Source organism: Procambarus clarkii, chromosome 20 (genome assembly GCF_040958095.1).
Source record: "Procambarus clarkii isolate CNS0578487 chromosome 20, FALCON_Pclarkii_2.0, whole genome shotgun sequence".
In the NCBI taxonomy this organism is placed as follows: Eukaryota; Metazoa; Arthropoda; class Malacostraca; order Decapoda; family Cambaridae; genus Procambarus; species Procambarus clarkii.
The window spans coordinates 25,804,020-25,826,786 of NC_091169.1; the positions used below are offsets into that span (position 1 = coordinate 25,804,020).

The following is a 22,767-nucleotide window of genomic DNA, read 5'->3' on the forward strand; positions in this document are numbered from 1 at the left end:
ATGGTAACATGGAACCAAATCCGAAAAGCCCAAAGAGATAGCCGATGACAGGCAGAGCAGAAACTCAATAATCCTGACAGCGGCAAAACCAGAGGAACCAGTATAGCACCTGGAGCCAAACCCTGCAGGCCGAGTTAAGGCTCCCACACAACTACTTGACCAACAGAGAAGTCACCTAGTTCTGGTCCAACACCAAATGTTGACCCCAGGCAGAGCAGAGCTGCTAGAGGCAGGGAGGGAGAGAGAGAGAGAGACAACAGATCTAAACTTGGAATGGAAACAATTAGGGGGGGATTGTCAGTTCACCAGAAACCCAACCCTGGCAAGCTGGGAGATTCCTGACAAGGTGGCTGTTTGGAAGTCCAAAACAGCCAGTTGTCGAGATAGGCCAAGACAAACCCCCAAAAGGTGTGGTTGGTGAACCTGAGCTAAAGTGATTATGCAGATAGGAAATGAAACTGTGCAATTCCAGGAGGTTGATAATACACCTTTGGCCCAGTCCAGCTTGGGGATCAAGGAGAACCAGAACACCCACTAAAGAGAGTGTGAATGACCATGGGGGGCAGCTCCTGACCCAACACCACTAAACCTAACCGATAAGGGGCGAGGGAGACCAAATTCTGTGAAATTACCCAGTGAACACACAAGTTATGGGACCAGAAATGGTAAAACGAGCCTGATTATATCTCCATAACACCATCAAAGGGGACAAACCATGAAAGAGCCAGCACAAGAACCCCAGAGCAGAAGATAATGGAAGTGCTAGGACCTGGGACACACTATCATAGGCTTACCCTGACCAGCAGCAGGTGAGGCCCCAACCATGCCAGACCACCACTGAGCAGAGCAGACAGAACCCTTTTGTAGAACAACTCAACTGAGGCTGAGAGGTAGCAGCTACTGAAATAACAAGGACAACCTCAAGGAAGAGGTGAAAAAGGGTTCAAGGACCAGGCCAAGTCCAAGAACTGGGCTGACACAGGTGAGCAACTTGTGAAGAGCCACTAAAGCAAGAACCACAGGCACCACCACCAGGAAAAAAATGCCAGAATATCCAAGCCATCACAGAGATGATCAGAGTATAGCTCAACAACTGGCCAGATGTGCAAAATGGCCGCCTGCATCACAAGCCCTGTGATGCAGGCGATGAGTCACAACGTGGCTTAAGTACGTTGACCAGACCACACACTAGAAGAAGGGACAACGACGTTTCGGTCGGTCCTAGACCTATCTCGAGATTCTCAAGACAATCGACTTGAGAATGGTCCAGGACATACACTTCCCACCACTAAAGTGTCAAAAGTTAAAATAGAAGCCACGTTAAACTGGCAAGAAAAAGATGGAGTTGTCAGTAAGCTAGGACGTGTTGGGTAAGCGAAATGGCCTGAATGAAGCCAGGATTCATAAAAGAAACAAGACCCTGATCCCACGGGGGGAAACGCATAAACCGATACACAATCTAACCAAAGACATTTCCGATCGTCTATTACGTGTTAGGGCTCCATGTGTGCAAAGTAGGAATAACAAAAGGAGAGACATTGCTAATATAAACAATGAAAGAATGTTGGAAATGAGCCTTGCTAATATGAACAATGAAGAATGTTGCAAATGAGCCACCCTTGCAGGAAAAGGAAAGCGGCGAGAGGGAACAGGCCTGTCTTGAGAAGCAGATATTCAAAGCATGGCACAAGTGAGAGCAAGGATGTTGCAGGAACCATGGGAGGTAACAAAAAGCAGTAACGATCAAGATGATCATGTATACAGGATGCTGGTCTCAATATACAAGCTCTGGACAGGGAAGAAAGACAATCAGTATGGTGCACAGCTGCTTTAAGACAGTAATACGGCTCTCATTTCCATTGAAGTGCTACTAAAGATAAGGTTAAAGCAATGATCGAGAATAGAGGTCATCACCCAGAAATTATTAAAATGAGCCATGCCCAGAAAGTTATCACTTGCATGTGTTTATTACTCCAGTAATCACTACACTAGTTAGCACATATCCCATGATTTCCTTGTCCATGGATACCTCTCAATTGGCTTTTAGTCAAGGCAAATTTTAAATTTTTGAAAGTAGGAGACAAAGTATACTGAATACATGTGTATTTACCGATTGAATTTTAAACACTATGTTCTCACGTTTGCTTATAAAAAAAAAAATCCTAGCAGTAAAACTATAGTAGTCATAACTACCAGCATCCTGTAAAGCTAAAGTCCTGCTGAAGATCTCTCTAAAAAAATACAAAAATTGTTTGACGACTAATGTATCCACTAATTCAGAACTCCTACAGAGGACAGTACAGTAATTTATAAAATCTAAGCATATAATATATGGATTAATTCTGAAGTAACACATTGGTTCCAAAACCACAGGTATAGTTTCATCTTACCATAATAGTTTATTTTTAATATTGGACAACATTTGGCAAAACTATCATACTTATATAGGGAAATGAGTATCTAGATTCTTAAGTTATTTTCTTAATATACTTATTAATAAATACATTATTAAAAACCAGCATAGAAATATTACAAACAATACAAATCTATCCATTGTAATGAAAGATTGAAGTTTATCCTTCATAAACATTTTCAGTTCAAAATGAAAGGTGACCCAAACCCCTAAATAACACGATAATTTGCCAAGTGCATCTATTCCATACAAACTTTGATGCTAATACATTATGGAAATACAAATGATTTGCCAACAAATGTTCACACAAAAAATGCCAGAAAGATGTTATTTGTACTATTTTTAGCAAACCATAGCTGAATAATAAACTTAAAAATTTAACAACACATTTTTGCTTAATGAACTTAACCATATTCCGACATTTAAGAGAAACGATGAATGACACCCATTATATTCATTACAAGTTGTGAATCAATTACACAAAAATAACCAGAACAAGAATTTTTTTTAAGTGGCAAGAAATATACAAAGAACTTAATCATGCTGTTTACACTAAAATGGCAAGGATTACTATCAGGTCTACCCTCATACAGTGCCTTCATGTAAACCACACACAACTATCACCCTAATGGGATGAAGTACAGTATATCAAATCAGTTTCTTTGTATCACCATAATAGGATATAAATACAATATGTCAAATTAGCGATCTTTTGTAATGTACCTTTGATGCATTAAACTAAGCTTTAAAAAAAAAAAGTTTTCATCAATAAAGATATCTTAATATGCTTATTACTTTTTGAAAATATCATCAGCATATTTATAATGATATTATTTAAGCCCTAAATGAAATCCTTATTCATTATCAGGTTGGTCGTGTCCGTTCTCTTGAGGAGACTGTGATCGTGAACGACTTTCTCTAGGTCTAGGTGATCGAGATGGTGTTCGTGAGTGTGACCTTGAGACTTCCAGTTTTGCATTTACAGGAGAGCGTGATCTGGACCTTGAGCGACTGCGGGACTCATTTCGGGTTTGGTCGTCATCTTTAGATTTGCTAGTAGGTTCTGGCGACAACTTGCGAGAACCAGACCTTGAGCGGCTATCATGTTCTCTAGATTTTGATCTCTTTGCATCACTGAAATGTTAAATAATAACAACATTAATATTAAACACAAATTATGTAAACATGGTTTTATCATATAAAGTTTAATCTAAATACAGATAATATATAAACATTCTTTAAAATTAACTAAGTAGAGCATAGAGCAAGGAAAAAACCTAATTGAATTGTGTACAGACTTCAACACACACTACTATGGTCAAATACCACCAATAATGCATGCTTAGAACATGTTTGTAAATATACATACAGTACATATAAACACAGCAACTCACTTGGATTTCGATCTTGATCTGGAGCGTGACTTGGATCTTGATCTTGAACGTGACCTTGAATGTGACCTTGACCTTGACCGTGAACGTGAATCCCTTGACCTAGACCTAGATCGTGACTTAGAGCGAGATCTTCGTGACCCACGAGAACGAGACCGGCTTCTTGTACGTGACCTGTTAAAAGAACATTTAAAATAAGTCATTAGTTAATTTAAAAATGCAGCAAATAAATACAATAAATATAACAAAAGGGGCCTGAGAGCTGAGTGGACAGCGCTTTAGATTCTAGTCCTGAGGTTCGATCTCCGGTGGAGACGGAAACAGGAAACAAATGGGCAGAGGTTCTTTCACCCTGATGCCCGTTACCTAGCAGTAAATAGGTACCTGGGAGTCAGATAGTTGCTATGGGCTGCTTCCTGGGGGGGGGGGAGTGTAATAAAAAAGGAGGCCTGGTCGAGGACCGGGCCGCGGGCAAGCTGAGCCCCGAAATCATCTCAAGATGATGATAATTCTAAAATTTTAATTTATTTATTAATCAAGTTATTCCCAATGACATTTGCACCAACAGCATATAATCTACTTTGAACTTAGCTCTTTGTACATCACTGACTGAAAATACCTGTAATACTATTTTGAGAAATAAGAATTTAAAATCTTATACCAAGTATTACATGGAAAGGCTTCGTTTATAATTTAATAACCTGGAGGTCATTCATTGCCCTTGCCTTCATGTGGCAAATACATGGCTAAGAAATAGGGAAATTAAGACACTCACAATGGCTACTCCTATATATAAAATATATCAAAGCACTACTCGGTCTTATTAAACAATCATACCTTGAGCGTGAACGAGACCTCCTGGACCGTGACCGTGATCTTGTCCTTGAACGACGACGCGAGCGAGATCTTGATCGAGAACGGTCCTCAATCAAACGAATGCGTCGCCCATTAAGTTCAGTATCGTCTAACTTGTCAATGGCCCTCTTCATATCTGAACGGGTAGCAAACTCCACAACACTGAAAACAGGCTGCAGCTTAGTAACAAACTACTTACAACTTATATTTAGTATCAATTGAAAGCATGATTATATTTAGAGGACAGACAAAAGTTACACTTTCAAAACACTTACCCTTCATAACGACGATGTTTGTGAGCATCAGCAAATGTAATTTCTCCAGCTTTACGCATATAATCCTTGAGATCCTGAAGTAAATCGAGAAAAATAAACAGTTACAACCTTGATCCTATATTTTACATAAGTGAAATTTTCCATTTCTAGCTGACTACCAGAAATTTAAATGAAACCTAAATGAAGGGGCTAAAATTAAGTGAATGAACAGTATATATAATTCACATTAGGAGAAGGTCACTGTCTCAGTTAGGGACTCCTCTCTTTACTCCTACCTAATTCATTAATTCACTGTAGCTTCTCAGTGAACAATATCCTGACAGATGAAGAGTATCTGGCATTTACAATCATGCACTGTGTCAGCTTCCCTGCCTTCCTGTAAAGTGCCTTCCATACTGCTGGGTGGGCTTGTCCCCCAGCAGGAGCTTGTATTTGGCCAATCACCAACATGCTCTTCCCCCCCCCCTTGTTCTAGTCTGACAACTGACTTGTGTGCCTGACTTAATGGAAAGGCTAAGTGTTAAGGAGATGATGCTTCAGCTACAACACGGAACTAGAGCAAGCATTCATACAAACAATAACCAAGGAGGAAATAAGGAAAGCAAAGAATGGGACTTTCTCAAACCACTGATGATATAATCATGTATGAAGGCAACAGCAAGTAGTTATACCCTAATGTGGGCGTAACTCATGCTACGCAGAATATTGGTCAGGCCCTCGGTCCAGCTGGGTGGGACGGGCCGGCCCCCTGGGACAGTGTGGGACGGCAGGGGTACGTCCGGGTGTTCTTGGTAACCTCCCGGCCTCTCCCGTCCACCTCTACTTCTCACTCACCGGGTGTGGGGGGGCCATCTTAAAACATAGGCGGACACTTTAACATATAGCGCAGCAGGAGTCAATACTGCAAATTACTCATATAAGCTCGAAACTCATTCTCAGTTAACTCTTTAACCATTACCAGCCCTATAATACACACCAACTTATTATTCTGCCCATCCATGAGTAACCACTAAACTTAGCTATCAATATATTTATATGCAGTACAAATATATATGTACATACATACACACTCCTTTTAAAGTCACCCAGAAAATTGTGCAAGAAAATAATTTCATGGTTTATATGCACTTGTGTGTATTTATGACATTTTTGTTACATGTTACTTGTAGTTGTCATGCTTATTCTACTAAATCTCTGAAGAGACCCCTCAAATTTGCATTTTATATTAGCTGAGCTTCACAGGATGATGTATGAAGGTGATGGTATTGTGAGTTAGGTGCATAATCTTATTAAATAAGAGTTAAGAGACAAGATGATAATCAGACCAGAACATGAGGTGAAAGCCATAAAGATCTGGAAAAACCATCATGGAAGCAGTTTTATCGACTTAAAAGAGTAAGGAAAGTAATCTTATGATACAAGAAACAGTGCCATGACAGCAACATCATACTGCATCCCATTGTAAATTAAGATAAATTTTTATGGGGAAACTTACTACATTGCTGTAGGGCTTGAATGAAGGTGAAGGAAAGCTCCAATGTGTAAAATAATATTAAAACCAAATTTTCAGATGCAACCTATATCCTTGAGAAAGGTTGCATCCAAAAATTTTGTTTATATACTCATGCACATATATGGAGTCTCTCCTTCACCTTTATAATTTATTATATAAATTAAGATAATATACCAAAAAACCTACTTAGACATAGGATAGTCTTTATAGTTGGAGTAGCTTAGAGACTGACCTAAGTACAGTACCATTATTATAATAGATAATGGAAAAAATGGGAAAATAATGGAAATAATCCAAGCAAGTGTAAAAATTATACAAAGACAAGTTGGGCATTGTGAATAAGTTTATAAATGTAGTTTATAAGTAAGCCAAAGATAAAATTAACTGGGAAAAAGTATGAAACAAAACTACTTTTGGAAAGGGGTGACAGTTAAGGCTGATCAACTTTTGAATCAAAAGTAGCAATAAAGGATATTAGGAAAAATATAATGAAGAAGTGTGCACAAAGCACAGACCATGCAATGAGAGACTTTTCACAAAAATATGCAGAAACAAAGAAGTCAAACTTGGTGACTAAGAAACTGGGAGTCTAAGAAAAGGAGTTTAAAAACAGATATAATAGTAATCTTACAATAAAACAGGCAATTAATGGTGTTAAAAAAATTGGACAGTTAATTGCCCGATGAAAAAATACTTAAAATTAGGAAGGTGGTTGACAAGATAAACAATGTATAAGTGAATAATGTAGTCAAAAAATGGACAAGTGAATGACGAAGGAATTAGTTTTAGACCAATTTTTGAATGGCATTACGGATGATACAAAAGAATATTTGAAGATCAATTATGTATTACAGAGGCAGGCAAGTTATCAGCATCTACAATTTAAAATACAGATGGGGAACCTCAGGCCAAAGTCATTTGGAATTAGCACATGGTAAGAGTTTCTTATTTTATGTACCTAAAGTATTTGCTTTCCTGTGATTCATAAATATATGATTTATTTGTGAAGCATAAATATATGATTCACCCACAATATATATATATATATATATATATTTTTTTTTTTATTTCAGGAACCCTCATTGTCTAGATACGGCAAGTGTGGTCATACCACATGGTGGCATCTGAAACTTATGTTATGTCTGGTTAGACACTATTCCTGCATTGACATAATTATGCCTGAACCTCACCACTCGCAAGATGTTAACATTTAAGCACTTACTGAACTATTCTTACATACATAAATCTCAAAGTCAAAACTTGAAATTCAGCTATTGAATAATTTAAAAGCAGAGATTGTGAGCCTTAGTACATATGCACACTAAAGACTGCAGTTTAAATCATTGGCTTCAAGTTCATTAAAGGCTACAATGATCTCACCTCCATTAAAACAACAATTTTAGTGAAGAAATGACAATTGCTTAGTGTATGCTTGTCTAGAATTTAATATATAAATTCTATATTATTTAAGTCATTTAAATTGAGTTTTTATATAATCTGATTTCCCATAATTCATTCCATGTACAAATTGAGAGCATATCTTTTCCAACAAAAGGGTTTTGCCAAGCACTATATTATCCATGAATATTTCATTCAGTATGAACACTAGCTTGAACCCACAATACTAATCCATTTTCAATAACACCTTTGAAGGCGAGGGGCACAATCAAGGGTTTTCAGATATACAAAATATTTTGCATGAGCACTTCAAATATAAGCACAGCCATTTTATATGCTTGCCTGGCTATCAAGTTAAGCAGTTACTACATGGGAGCATTATATGACAGCTACCTTGTCAAGCAGTAACAGTATTGTAACTAATATGGCCTACGAGGCTGCTTCTGGCACACACACACACACATTTGGGAAAAAATTTTGCCATGAAATTATTAATTAATACCTTGGTGAGGGATATCTTATTTAATGATATCCAAGTCTCACTATATGCCTTCTTTTAGTGTTTTCATTATTAAACTATTTGTTGTGTAACGGCACAGGAAAGGGGTTCTCTCCTTTCCGGATTCAGGCCAGAAATTATTGTGCGGCAAGACAACCAAACCCCCTAGTCCCTACTGGGGTAACACCCCCCCCCCCAATATGAAGGTTTGTGAAAAAACAGGTAAAACTAGAGGTAACTTTTGGAGTAAATGTATACAGAATCAAATGAAAATGAATGTAAATGGAATAAATGAGAGCTGGAGAAGATAATAACCGAATTACCTCAGTGAATCAACGAATGACGGTAACTACTGTCTATGGGTTAAAAAAGGAAAGTATGGAAGGGAAAGTATGAGGACAATGTGAGGAAGAAGAATGGTTAGAGGCACGAATAGTAAAATGAAAGCAAGGAATGTTAGTAAAGGAGTTCAGAACAATATATTACACCCAGCTATGACATGTGAAGTGAAACTTTTACATAGTGAAAATAAATTAGAAAAGCAGCTGGTTTTAGTAAGTGGAATGAATTTATGTATCAGAGAGATGGTATGAGTTAAGGGAGTGAGGAAATGAGATGTCGAAATGTTGAACGGTTTGAGCACAATACATTGTGGTCATATGGACATGTAAACAGAATACCAGAGAATTGTTTGAGAAAGGTGTACAAAGATGAAATAGAGCAATCATATGACAGAAGTAGACGCATGGCATTTTGTAAGAGGAAGAGTGAAATATTTTAAATTGGGAGGTGCTAAAGCTTCATTGAAACACTCCTGATGTAGCTACCTCCCGACAGTGAGCGCCCAGGAGGGAGTGTGACATCGGGTATAGAGGACAAAAGCAAAAGGGAGGAAGAAAATAGATGTGCCTGAATGATACACACTTAATTTTGAGCAAAATTAAAGATAAATCATACTGCATAATTTTGTGCATTTTATATTAACAATTATCCAAAGTGTACTATATTTCAACTCGCTAAATTTAACTTTCCGAAGGTAATAAATAAAAAGTACATGACTGTATACCTATGTGCAACTCAAAATAAAAATTTATACTTACACACATGACATGCTCTCGCACACACCAGGGGTGTTTCTGGATACGCACACCAGGGAAGATTCTGGATAATAGACTGTCACCAGAGGCACACAAAGAACATTGTGCGAGGAGCATGTGTGTCACTTTTTCAACTATTTAATTACTTGGATGGTGAAATACTTAAACTGTTCATGACTTTTGTGAGACCAAAATTGGAATATGCAGCAGTTGTATGGGGCCCCTGTCTCAAGAAGCACATCAACAAACTAGAAAAGGTGCAAAAGCATGCTACTAAATGGCTCTTGGAACTGAAAAACAAGACCTACAAAGAAAGGCTAGAGGCATTAAATATGCCAACCCTAGATAATAGAAGAAAATGGAGGAGATATGATCACCCCTCACAAAATAATAACAGGAACTGACCAAATTAACAGACGAATTCCTGAAACCAGTGATTCAAGCTAAGGAAACAAAACAATACTAGAAAGTTTTCCTTTGCAAACAGTAGATGGATGGAACAAGTTAAATAAAGTGGTGGTGGAGGCAAAAGCCATTAATAGTTTCAATGTGTTATATGAGTGCTGGGAAGATGGGGCACCACGAGTGTAGCTCTCATCCTTTAACTACACTTAGGTAATCTCTGTCTCTCTCTCACACACATGCACACACTCTTGTATTTAACTGTACAATACACTCAATCTAATATTTAGCCACACCTCTACCGTCTTTGCTACACACCACAGCCATCTTAATTTCTTTATCTATATATTAATTTCTTGATTTGCACAGTTTCTGGAAAATATCCAACCATTTAGAACATAAGAATGAAGGAAACTGGAGAAGGTAACTGCCAATTGGCCCATACGAGGCAGCTCCTATTTATATCCATCTAATCTCATTTATATATATGTAACCTTTGCTTGAAACAATCAAGGGATCCTACTTCTATTGTTATGCAGTAATTGGTTCCACAAATCAACAACCCTGTAACCGAACCAGTATTTACCAGTCTTTCTAAATTTAAATTTATCCAATTTATACCCATTGTTTTGTGTTTATACTTTAAATACCCTATTCTATTATACGGCGATCAAAAATAACTGCATAATCTAAATGGGGCCTAACGAGAGCAAGATACAGTTGAAGAATAACACCAGGTGTTTTATTACTAACACTTCTTATTTGCCTTATTACAAACATTTATGCATTGATTTTTTGGTTTTAAATTCTTAATAATCATAACTCCCAGGTTCCTTTCGCAATCGCAACACCATCTAGCTTGTATCTTGTAACTATCATCATTACCTAGCCGCAAAACCTTACATTTGCCAACATTAAACTGCCTCTGCCAATCTTTTGACCATTTCAAAACCCTATTTAGATCATCTTGAAGTGATAAGAGTTTTTTTCCATGTTTATCTCCCTCCCAATTTTCAGACAAATTTGCAAATATTACTTCCAATATTATTTGCTACAGAAATAAGTTTCCATCTTAAAAAACTTTGTAATGTAAAATGACCAAGCATTTACATAGTTTGATATTTTCATGATTCAATTAGAATAAGGCTTAGAAACTTTCTTCATAATACCGAGAGGGCAGCTCTGTGGCCAAGATGATGACATTCACAAGATAACAATATAAGAACATTATCACTTTAGCCTGACTTTTCCTTGAGATGGTTTCAATTATCTTGAGATGATTTCAGAGTTCAGCGTCCTCGCAGCCCGGTCCTCGAGCAGGCCTCCTTTTTATTACACACCCCCAGGAAGCAGCCCGTAGCAGCTGTCTAACTCCCAGGTACTTATTTACCGCTAGGTAACAGGGCGAAAGAAACTGCCCATTTGTTTTCCTCCTCCACCGGGGATCAAACCCGGAACCTCGGGACTACAAATCCGAAGCACTGTCCACTCAGCTATCAGGCCCCCCTTTAAATCTGTGGAGCATCCTGATCCTCTTTTCTAATGACTAATCATTTCTACTAAATATTTCCACCAATTGCTTTTATGAAAATTTGGGTGTAATCCAGGAGGTCCATTAATTAACCATTATACATCAATAATACAAAAAATTCTGAAAACTAAATATTAAAAAAAATTAAAGAAAAACCAAGTCACTTAAAGGCGGTTATCCAGCAAGATAAATTAGTAAATTTTATCAATTAACCAAATTCCATTATACCATGAATAATTTAGTGAGGTAGATTAGGGAAGAGAGGTGGGAGGGAGAGAGCAAAAAGACCAGAGGGATGAGGGAGGGGAGAATGAAAAGGGCAGATTTGCAAGGAAGGGAAGCAAGAAAAGATCAGATAGCCAAGGATGAGAAAGAAAAGACCATATGGGCAAGATTAAAGAAAAAGGCGAAGAGCAAGAGGAAACTTGGGGAGGGGGGGGGGGATAAGTCTACGAGAAGATGGATAAAGCTTGGGGAGGTGGGGAGAGAAGGTATAAAGAAAAAACAAATAACATGCCAGACATTTATATATACATTTTTTAAAGGTCTAATTTTGTTACCACCGACAATAGGAAAATGAGGTTTGTAGACATAGGGTGAGTGGGAGGTGATGCTTTCATGTGGGTGCGAGAGGTGGGGTAGAGTAGGCTCATGGATGGCATGTGGGTAGGATTGGTTTCAAGTGGGTGGGTGTAAGGGATGGGTATGGGGGATAGATAGTATATGTTGGTAGGTAGATTGTTATGTGGGGAAAACAGCTGATGCTGATGGGTAGGTGGGATAGATAGTATAATACGTTGGTAAGTAGAGTGTTCACTGTGGGGAAAACAGCTGATGCTGTGATAATGCAGTTATAGGTAGGTGGAAATGATGGGATGGGGGGTGTAAACATGTTCTGGGTTGGAAGTTCAAATTGGATTTGTGCTTACCTATCTGCACTTACCTGCATTTATAGGGAGCAAGATTTGGCTCAAGGGATCTGTCAAGCAGCTATTGTATATGGTGTTTTTATACTTCAATGTTTTAAAGGTCTTATACTTGCTCTTGAAGGTAAAAACCAGGGTAACTTCCAGCAAATTCTGCTTTGAGCGTACTCCAGTCGTTTTGCAATCAGTGAATATAATTTTTTCTTACATTAATCTAATTTACATCTCGACTTTCCACACGTATCTTCTTGTTCTACCTACCCTCTCATCTGGAAGAAACTATCCACTTCATGAAGTCCTTTCATTATCTTCAACAATATGATCATATTGTTTGTCGTCAGAGAGTTATTGTCCTCTTATTACAATGCCAAGTAGTTTTAGTTTGCATAGCCCATTCTTGTAGCCCATTTCTCCTGTGACTAATCTTCAAACCATCTCATTACTTTCTTGTGCTCTACCAGGTGTAGGTTCCATGCTGGAGCTGCACAATAGGGCTGATCTAAAATATGCAGTGAACATTTTTTTCAGGTTCCATGCTGGAGCTGCACAATATGACTGATGAAAAATATGCAGTGAATATGTTTTGTTCAAAGATATGTATGTTTGGGCTCAAAAGCCTCTCAGGTCTGCCTGCTTTGCGTTACTCATGTCTGTGCGAGTGCTTAGGGAAGTGAACAAGTTTCACAACTACTTCTGCATTGTTAAATTTCAGTGGTAATCTAATTAGATTTATATCTGCACTGTGCTAAATAATGTTCAAGCAGTTTGTCGATCATTTCCTCTTTTACAGTGACATTCCTTCTCTTCTGGAACCTGTAAGCATTTTACCCATGCACATGATTAATGAAGGAGTCTTTGGCCATGCTTTTAAAAGCTGATGTGATTCTGTTTGTGCATGCCTCTGGTGTTACAGCTAGTTTTACATCATCTTTCTGTTTTGACTACAGCTGCATACTTTCAATAACTGTACTGTCATTCAAGTCTCCTATTTAGTCTGTTCTGTAGCCAATCAATATAAATAAAAAACTTATGTTGGTCAGTCTGACCAGAGACCAAAAATAATGTGTGGTTATATAACACTAAGTAAAACCCAATAAGCTGTTAAAAAATACTAGTTGGGTTCTGAGATACTCTTCAGAGGCCTACAAACTTCTCTTTGCAGATATGAAAAATATAAACTTCATCATAATAATGAGTCATGCCAAAATTCCATATTATAGAGTATGGATCTAAAACACATTCCAAATTAAAAATAAGAAATCTATAACCATCTTAGCAATGTATAAATATATATGTATGCGTGTATTTTAATAATTACATATTTTAATAATTATATATAAACGACTAATGCAAAACTTCCTAAAAATCTACAAGGTGACTACATGGTCAAGTAACAGTAAGTATGCTCCTTACTTGTATTCATTAAGAGATCAATTCTCAATGACGTGTAATGGCATTCCCTAGTTATCGTATGGTCACCATAATATTGGAAATAAATAATTATCACAAGAAATAAGATAATCTTACTGGAGATAACTAATACAGCAAATAATAATTATAAAACTATCTCAAAACTATCAAGTATGAAAATAAACAAAAAATTAAATGCTAGCAAGGGAAGATCGGTAAAATGTTGATGAGGAGCACTACATGCTTGCCAGGATGTTATGAGAGAAGGGGGGAATTAAAATTACATTAAGACCCTCCATATATGAAGAATGCATTCAGGAAAACCTTGCAATCTACTAAATTAAGCTAATATGGAAAATATTGTGTTACATTCCTATGATTTTAAGTGGTGATGTCATGGTTGGGTTGATGTACAAGTACTATTGAGGGGTTTTGGTGGAGTGGAGGTCATTTGATGGAGAGTTATGTTGTGCTGTACATGGTTTGTACCTGGATGGAGTTCTGGGAGCTCTTCCTCCTAATTGTTGTGACAAATTGTGTCTTTTATAGTAACATTTCCACTCTTCTCCAGCCTGACATGTATTACTATATCCCATTGTTTCCTGTTTAACAGGCATCTTACTCAATGTTACTCAGTCATTTCTTCCCCATTATTTCTACTTAACATTCGTTTTCTTCCTTTATTTTTGGGTGTTATAAAATCATGTTAGTTAGGCATGATTTTATTTTCTGTATGTACTGCATAATCCAACTACTACAGAACTGATCCTCTCAAGAGAGGGATACAATGGAAATTTTATAACTTCGGCACAACACAGATTCAGAGGGGAAAATCATGCTTAACAAACTTGACTGAATTCTATGATGGTCACCAAAATAAGATGAGAAGGAAAGATTTTGAGAAACTTCCTCACAAAAGACAAGAACACAAGATGGAGAGACAAGCAGGGATAACAGGAAAGGCACTGGACTTGGTATGGAGTACTTGATGGATAGGAAACAAAAGGGATATAGCCAGAGTATATGTCGGGGCTGAAAGGAATGGAAAGGGGTGTTCCACAGGGCTTTGTCTTAGCACCATTGCTCTTTCAATTTAGGTATATAACCTTGCAGAGGGAGTGAACTCATACATGCTGATGCTTGCAGATGACGTAAAGTTAATGAGAGTAAGCACTGAAAAGGACTGTAGGGTGTTGCAAGAAGACCTTGACAAACTTCAGAATGGCAGCTGGAATTCAATCCAAATAAGTAATGAAAATGGGTAAATGAAATAGGAGACCTGTATTTAACTACACCATGTGGGGAAGATAACTACAAGTAAGTAAGTAATTATCAAAAGAAGGCACCAAACCGGGAAGGCTATGTAGCACCATCAAATACGCAAAATAATCAGAGGGCGCTAAATATCACCAAGGATGCCAAAGATAACTACAAGAAGCAATAAGATATTGGGAGTAGAAATAATCAATACTAACACCAGCTTATGTGAACAGAATAACATCAGCAGCATATGGAAAATTAGCAAACAAAAAAAGAATCTTTTAAAAGTCTAAACATGGAAACTTTGAAGTTCATAAACAATGCCTATATGAGACTATTACTTAAATATGCAACACCGGCACAGGACTCGCACCTTGTAAGCACAAAGAATACTGCAATTAGTACAAGAATGGATAGAACTTGGCTATGAGAGCAAGTTGAGAACTCACCCTCACAGCCAGAGAAGAAATTAGAAAGTGATATGATCACTATATAGAAGATCCTGAGGGAAAGAGACAAAGTGGACAAAGGAAGCCCATTTAAAATAAAAGGATGGTAAGACAGGGGACACATAAGAGGAAACTGGATGAACAGTTGAGTCACAGATGCAAGAAAGTTCATATTCCCTGTACAAGTGGTCAGCAAATGGAATGCACTGAAGGTAAAGTTCTTAAAAGCCATTTCCATCCACAACTTCCCACATCCATCACTTCCCTGTAGCCACTGGTAGGTATTCACTAGTTTTGTTTTGTCTCAATACTTGATGTGCTTCAAGAAGTATGGATTTAATGAGTTGTGTAAGAGTAAATGATTATCTATATCTCTGTAGAAGAAATAACTTGAAAATTTATTCAATAAATATTGTAAGTTAAGCATACATTAATCTGTGTAGGGGATTCTACTTTTTATGTGACTAGGTCATGCAGCAGAGTAGGTCAATCTGTCCACCCATGAAGCACAATATTTGAATCTGCATTATGATGCAAAAGAAATATATGGTAGAATGTTTTGGGGTTAATTTGGTTTAGATCGCGTGCAAATGCGCTATTGGAACACGGTTAAACTTAGCAGCTGACAAATTAATGCACAAATTAAAATGGGTGTTAATAAGCGGACAATGAATCACAATAGGCAAGATATCTAAACCAGACAAAAAAATGAAGGAACGTTGTTTCAGTCTGTCCTCCTATCAAGTCATATAATTACACGACAATGGTCCAGGATGGACCAAAACGTCGTAGTTTCTTAATTTTTTGACGTGTTGTTTTGATAACGTCTGCCACCAGTGAATTACAGTGCCACCTTAAAAAACCTAATGAAGTACAGAACACTTGGGTGTTACCGTGATTCGTGATTGTAATCTAAAAGTTTAAATAACCAGGTCAGTCATATTAGAACAGCACCAAAATGGTTTGGTTGCACAAGTTTGGGAACACTTATGCAAAGTGAAGGCTTACAGCATTACAGAGGCATAAAGAAGGGAAGTTGGAAATGTTAAGCTGACGATCGAAGAATGTATGGTGAACAGGAATAACAAACAAATGTTGGGTCGTATGAGAAAGTATAAACTCCACCCAAAAGAATAACAAGTAATTTTGTCATGCATGTTTAAAAAAAATATTTTGTGACTTGGACAATGAATTTGATCTTCATCTTTTAAATAGTTCTTTAAGTGTGTATGTAAGTACATACATATTATGTTTTTAACACACATACAACGGGGAATTTAGTTTTGCAACTAAAAATTACTTGGTTTGCCTTTCAATATCTCTACATGCTTAGCCAACTCATGAAAAATAATAAACATGAGGAAGCTGGTAAAATAAACAAATGCCAATAGGATACATTGTTTAGGCTTCATTTTCTTTTCATGAGCAGAATAGATTTGTATCCTATAAAATCCCAAAGTTTGTGTAGGTCAAATGTTAACTTCCTTATTAAACATTACCCCCCTCCTCACTAATGTTCCCTAAATAAACTACAGAATTTGCAAACACGGTATTTTTTTTATATGGTTAGACATTCAACGGTAAATTTATCCCTAACAGAATAAATAATGGTGTCAATAGTCAATAGCTGCCTACTGAAGTATAACAAATTTTAAATATTAACAGTTTAACTTAAATCTTCCTTTCCAGGCAGCTCCCTTCTTGTTTCATCAGGTTTCAACCGGGAAATACCACAATGGACAAGGCTGGCAATCATGTGGACCCATTACACACACCAACTCCCTTAATACAGTTAACAGTTTCTCAACTGCCTGATCTGCAACTAATGTATATGTAGGATTAAGTTCACATATACTTTTGAGACCATTATTGACTCCACATGTATCCCCATACTGGCAGGAGATACTCATGAGTGAAGTGTGTCTGGAAGGCTGGAGACAAACATCTTGCATATGGACCCACCTGCCAACTGATGCGTGATGAAAGGTTTTCAACGATGACCCTGTAGGGTGTCCGGGTTGGTGGGCCATACCTAGGAAGGTAAAGAAATTTTAACTTAATAGTTTAATGAACAACGATTTACCACAAATTTTATCTCTAACTAAACCCGCTTTCTGCTGTTATAGTGTTATTCCTGTTGCACATATTAACAAAGTTCCTATATTTCCATTCATTTAACAAATTCTTTCAAATAAGTATGTTCCCTTTCAAAACATTCTCAAATGATAAAAACAGCTTTTACTAAAAAATGAATACCCAAAACTCCACAACATGACAAGAGACCCAGGCCATGTTAGACCTTTAATCACAAATTCAGTCCAGTGGAATAAAACATCATCCAAACCATATCACAACTGCTGATATTAAAATATCTACAATTATCTACCTAAGATAATTATCTACCAAATATCTAAGTCATTTCTAACATCCTAAGTTTCACAACAGCACCCATTATACATTATTCACTTCATTACCTTAATGTTTTGTGAATACAACCCACACTGGCTTGGATTGAATACCCTATTTGATTTTGCCTTTAGAAAAACTCCCCCTTAATAAAGACAGTAAAAACACTATAGCATTTCTTATATTATCAATTCTTTCATTACTGTAATGGAAATTTCTATTAATCCTATTCTAAAAATGTAGTCAAGAGTGTGTATGAATTAATGAGAAATGAAATAGAAAATGTAATTTTGTTCTGTATGTACAATATTGTAATGTGGATGGTTTATGTCAAGAGTTGTTAAAACAAGGGCATTAGAAGGGTGTGAACTTTAAGTATAGTATAATCAAACCTTTTGAAAATGCAGTACTATACAAGACTGGTTTTCTGGCAGGAAATAAAAGATGCGGGATGGCAGAGTTCAGATGCAAGAGAAAATTTTTGATTGCATGTAAATGAACAAATTAACAGTTACATTCTTGGATTTGCAAGCTCAAACCACTCTGAATTGATGAAGGCTTGAGGATGCCCATCGATTGTTGAAAAGGAATACTTATGCTGTAAGAGCTTGGTAATTTGTATATTGGAAAACCCAATCTCAAAAGTAATCTGAACGAATCCATATTTTTAACCATTTTACCCCCGGCAGGAACAACTCGGTTGAGGGAAGGGGGGGGGGGGCAGGAACAACTCGGCCAGGGGAAGGGGGGGCAGGAGCAGGGGGAAGGGGTGGGGCAGGGGGAAGGGGTGGGGCAGGAGCAGGGAGAAGGGGTGGGGCAGGAGCAGGGAGAAGGGGTGGGGCAGGAGCAGGGGGAAGGGGTGGGGCAGGAGCAGGGGTAGGGGTGGGGCAGGAGCAGGGGGAAGGGGTGGGGCAGGAGCAGGGGGAAGGGGTGGGGCAGGAGCAGGGGGAAGGGGTGGGGCAGGAGCAGGGGGAAGGGGTGGGGCAGGAGCAGGGGGAAGGGGTGGGGCAGGAGCAGGGGGAAGGGGTGGGGCAGGAGCAGGGGGAAGGGGTGGGGCAGGAGCAGGGGGAAGGGGTGGGGCAGGAGCAGGGGGAAGGGGTGGGGCAGGAGCAGGGGGAAGGGGTGGGGCAGGAGCAGGGGGAAGGGGTGGGGCAGGAGCAGGGGGAAGGGGTGGGGCAGGAGCAGGGGGAAGGGGTGGGGCAGGAGCAGGGGGAGGGGGTTAGGAGCAGAGGGGAGGGGGGGCAGGAGCAACTTGGCCGGGGGGAGGGGAGGGGAGGCAGGAGCAACTTGGCCGGGGGAAGGGGGGGGGGAATCCCATCATCTGATGAGGTGCCCACTTTGACCATAATTAGCCTACCCATCACCAGATAATATGTGCTGCTGAAGGGTTAATGAGCACTAAAAGCCAGCACACTATGAAGAAAGCTATACAGTATTCCAAAACAGCTAGACTGGCTACTTTATAGACTCTCACTGTCTATAAAGACTCTCACTCACTAGGTTGTAGCTTTTGCCTAAGCAGTCCCTATATTATACCCTGTTTTATCCACCCACCAGCTCCTCCCAGCCCAACCATTACAAGGGGACCCCCTAAATGTTTTGTATTAGTGGCTATATTTAATATGCAATGTCAGTTCCTACAAATAAATCACTAACATGAATATTTTATTAAAGTTATTAAATATTTATGTTTACATTGTTGAACTATGGACAACAAACAATGGCCAAATACAAGGAAAAAAAAATCATCAGGCAATGACTTGTTAAAATGAAGGCATTGCCAATCACATAATATAATTTTTCTTCAACTGCCCCTCCCCCCCAACCCCCTCCCAAGCTATACAGCTCCTGTGGGAAATAGCATAATTTAAGAATACAGTATTTACCAAGACAATCATTGACTCTTACAAATACATAAATATTTATTACCCAATTTTTCAGCCAGGAAAATGAAAGAGGCGCAATATAGAAAAGTATTGTTACCGATATTAAACATTAACAAATTATCTCTTCCACTGTTTATATCATTCATAATACAATAAATACCATTATAGATAAAACCAGCACTACCACGATTCAGCAGTTTCCACAGTAGCCCGCATTACTTACATAAGACCAAGTAGCAAAAGGGCTCCTTGTGGATTGTCATAGGCACTACAGTAATTCATGTACAAATACATTCACGTTTCTTACAAACCACTTCCACCTAACCTTGTCCACCTAAATATTCAGTGCATTGTTCATACTCACTCCCAGCTTCCTCACACTTGTTCACTATGTAAATATTCAGTGCATTGTTCATACTCACTCCCAGCTTCCTCACACTTGTTCACTATGTGCGCTAACCTCACTAGCATTCCATCCTCTAACTGAATACTCTCTCCAATAGTCTACCATCATCCATTTCTTCAATATACCTGAACCATCTCAAACTGCTCTTCACAAACTTGCAGTCAAGTGACTTGTACTCCACATGCATAACCCATTTTTCACATGTATACAACATTATGCCACCAACCTATATTATTCATTTTTAACTTTTTTATGAATCCGGTAAAAGGAAGCTTCATATCTTAAAATACAGAACATTCTAATGGATCATTCATGATCACTCCAATTCCCACTTTTATGGGGGGGGAAGGTTATAAATATTAGAAACAATACGGATAAAAAGGCCACCAAAAACCACACATGAGTAATACCATTTATAATTTAGTGACAAGTGAAAGGAAACAACTAGTAGGTCTATGTATTGCAAAGCCCAGCTTGAATACCCAAATTCATCTTCAGAGCTTGATCAAGATGAGGAAACCAGTGGGAAAGATGCAAGAGCAGGGAAAAGGGAATAAATTGGAAGTAAAGGGATGAGAAAAGGAGATGCAAGTGACAATGATAAAATTCAAACAAAATTCAAAACAAAATTTTCCACATTCTATAATCATGCTCAGATTTAGAGATCCAAGTTAAAAATATATTGGAGGCAGCCTTCTGTTAGCGACATGATCGCATACACGTAAAAAACTGCATCAAAATCAATCGCGTAAAAAATTGCTGATGCACTTCTTTCAATCTTAACTCGCACCACAGTTGTGGAAGTCTTGATATTTAACTATACTGTATTTACACTAGCTTTCTGGTGATGCTAAAATATATCATCAATCTCTAAATTAACAAAAAAAAAAAAAAAAAAAAATTTTGTATAGTAGGTATAGTATAATTATAATAATATAAATGTAGGTATAGCTAATTAGGGGACCCTCCAAAGATCACCTTGGCCAACACTCAAAATAACAATTTGCACAGAATTTTGACTATCCTTTGCAAATTACCTGCTGGAAAAGTATAAAGTATACTGGGTATTTGCTTTCTTTCTACAGTAACTGTGTGCACGTTTCCATTATCTTGACAATTATTTTTAGAAATCCTAATTAAAAATTTCCATAAAATTTGCACTGCCATGCAAATTCTATTATCATATAACAATTCTGCAAACATTTTGACCTTGTGAGAAGTGAGAAAATGCCCAGAGTACATGTACAGTACAGTATAAACATTTTAAGTGTCACTGAGAGGGATCCTAAGATGGCTGAAATGCAGGAACGCATTGACGAGTCAATGAAAGTGTTCAAACTTTTTCATGGTTTATGTGATAAGAACAACTTCCTGGAAATTAATAATAATAAAAAACTTTAAAAACCAAATACACAAATTGTAAACAAAAAATTCTTAAAAATCAGTATATATATATACTGTATATGATATGTCTGGAGATTATGTAAGGACTGGAATCATGTGTCTGGGCTCCATTATATAATGGTAAGAGTATAGTTTTTGTATTATAATATTTAGTCAGTATTTTTAAATACCTGTACTACTTTTATAAAAGAAATTTTTTTTTAACTAGAATCTTAATGTGTAAGCTAAATTTGTTTAGCTTTCTTGTTTTCACCAGTATATAAAACTTCCAAATATGCAACAGTGAAAAGGTTAGCGAGTTGAGGCAAGGAAGAAAAAGTCACAAAAGAATACAGCACAGAAGAGTTTATAAAAGAGGAAGGAAAAGGACAAAGAAGGCAAATAAAAGGAATAGGAGGGATGAAAAAACATCCAAATAAAGCCAGTTTTGTAGTTTAAATCACAAAGCGAGATTTTGGCTAATTTTTATAATTCAAATAAATATGAAAATTTTGTTTTTAATACAGGCATTCACAAAATCCAAGAAATACGAAACAGACACAGGAACAAAAAATCAAATGTTACTTAATCTTCATCAATCAGCATAAAGAGATAGATCTTAATCCCCCTGTAATCATTAATAAGTGAGCACCTAAGTTTTCAAAGTAATTAACAACTTTAAATTGATAATTCTCTAAAAATATCAGCCTGAGACTTTGCAGGAGTTGGAGAAAGGAGGGGAAGACTATGCAAAGGAACAGTTGACAACTGTTGGAATGCAATGTGACGCCTCTTGCACCGTAAAGTGTGGCCCTCCTAAGCAACTCCCAGAATGCCAGGATCAGTTGGATGTTAGAACAGATGGGTAGAAGAACCTTGGGAGTCATGCCCAATAAAGTAAAGATATCCCACTTATTATCTTTAGCTGTTTAAGTATATATCCACACCATCCAAGTCAAGGGGAATACAGCAAATCTAAAAATATTACAAACAAAAGTACCACCCTAAAAAATAGTTCCCTTATACTACCACCCTAAAAAATAGTCCCCTTATACTGTTTCTTTTTTAAGAAATCTGTCATATTTGGTGAGCTTTGTGGATATTATTCACCCCAGAATCTTTGTGTGGGAAATGCAAAGATATAGCGCATCAATCTTCAGGTTACCAATGAAGACTGCATATCCTTACCTTTCAGCTTTACATGTAAATGAAATATAATAGTGTAAGTGTAAATTGAGGCACTTGCTTCAAAAACTTCGTATCAAAT

General features: G+C 37.6%; 1 protein-coding gene across 7 annotated transcripts in view; it reads right to left on the bottom strand.

Moving 5' to 3' along the window:
• Nucleotides 1–2,374: 2,374 nt before the first annotated feature.
• The window catches only part of LOC123755409 (serine/arginine-rich splicing factor 5), a 36,504-nt gene continuing 16,111 nt past the window's right edge, over nucleotides 2,375–22,767 (bottom strand). For all 7 annotated transcript variants that reach the window (XM_045738037.2, XM_045738031.2, XM_045738033.2 and 4 more), the window contains 5 exons: nucleotides 17,382–17,451; nucleotides 4,935–5,008; nucleotides 4,642–4,821; nucleotides 3,808–3,978; nucleotides 2,375–3,547 (listed from right to left, as the gene is read on the bottom strand). In XM_045738037.2, the coding sequence (XP_045593993.1) occupies nucleotides 3,268–3,547; nucleotides 3,808–3,978; nucleotides 4,642–4,821; nucleotides 4,935–5,008; nucleotides 17,382–17,451 (775 nt within the window). In that variant the 3' untranslated portion in view covers nucleotides 2,375–3,267. The remainder of the gene's footprint in view (nucleotides 3,548–3,807; nucleotides 3,979–4,641; nucleotides 4,822–4,934; nucleotides 5,009–17,381; nucleotides 17,452–22,767) is intronic.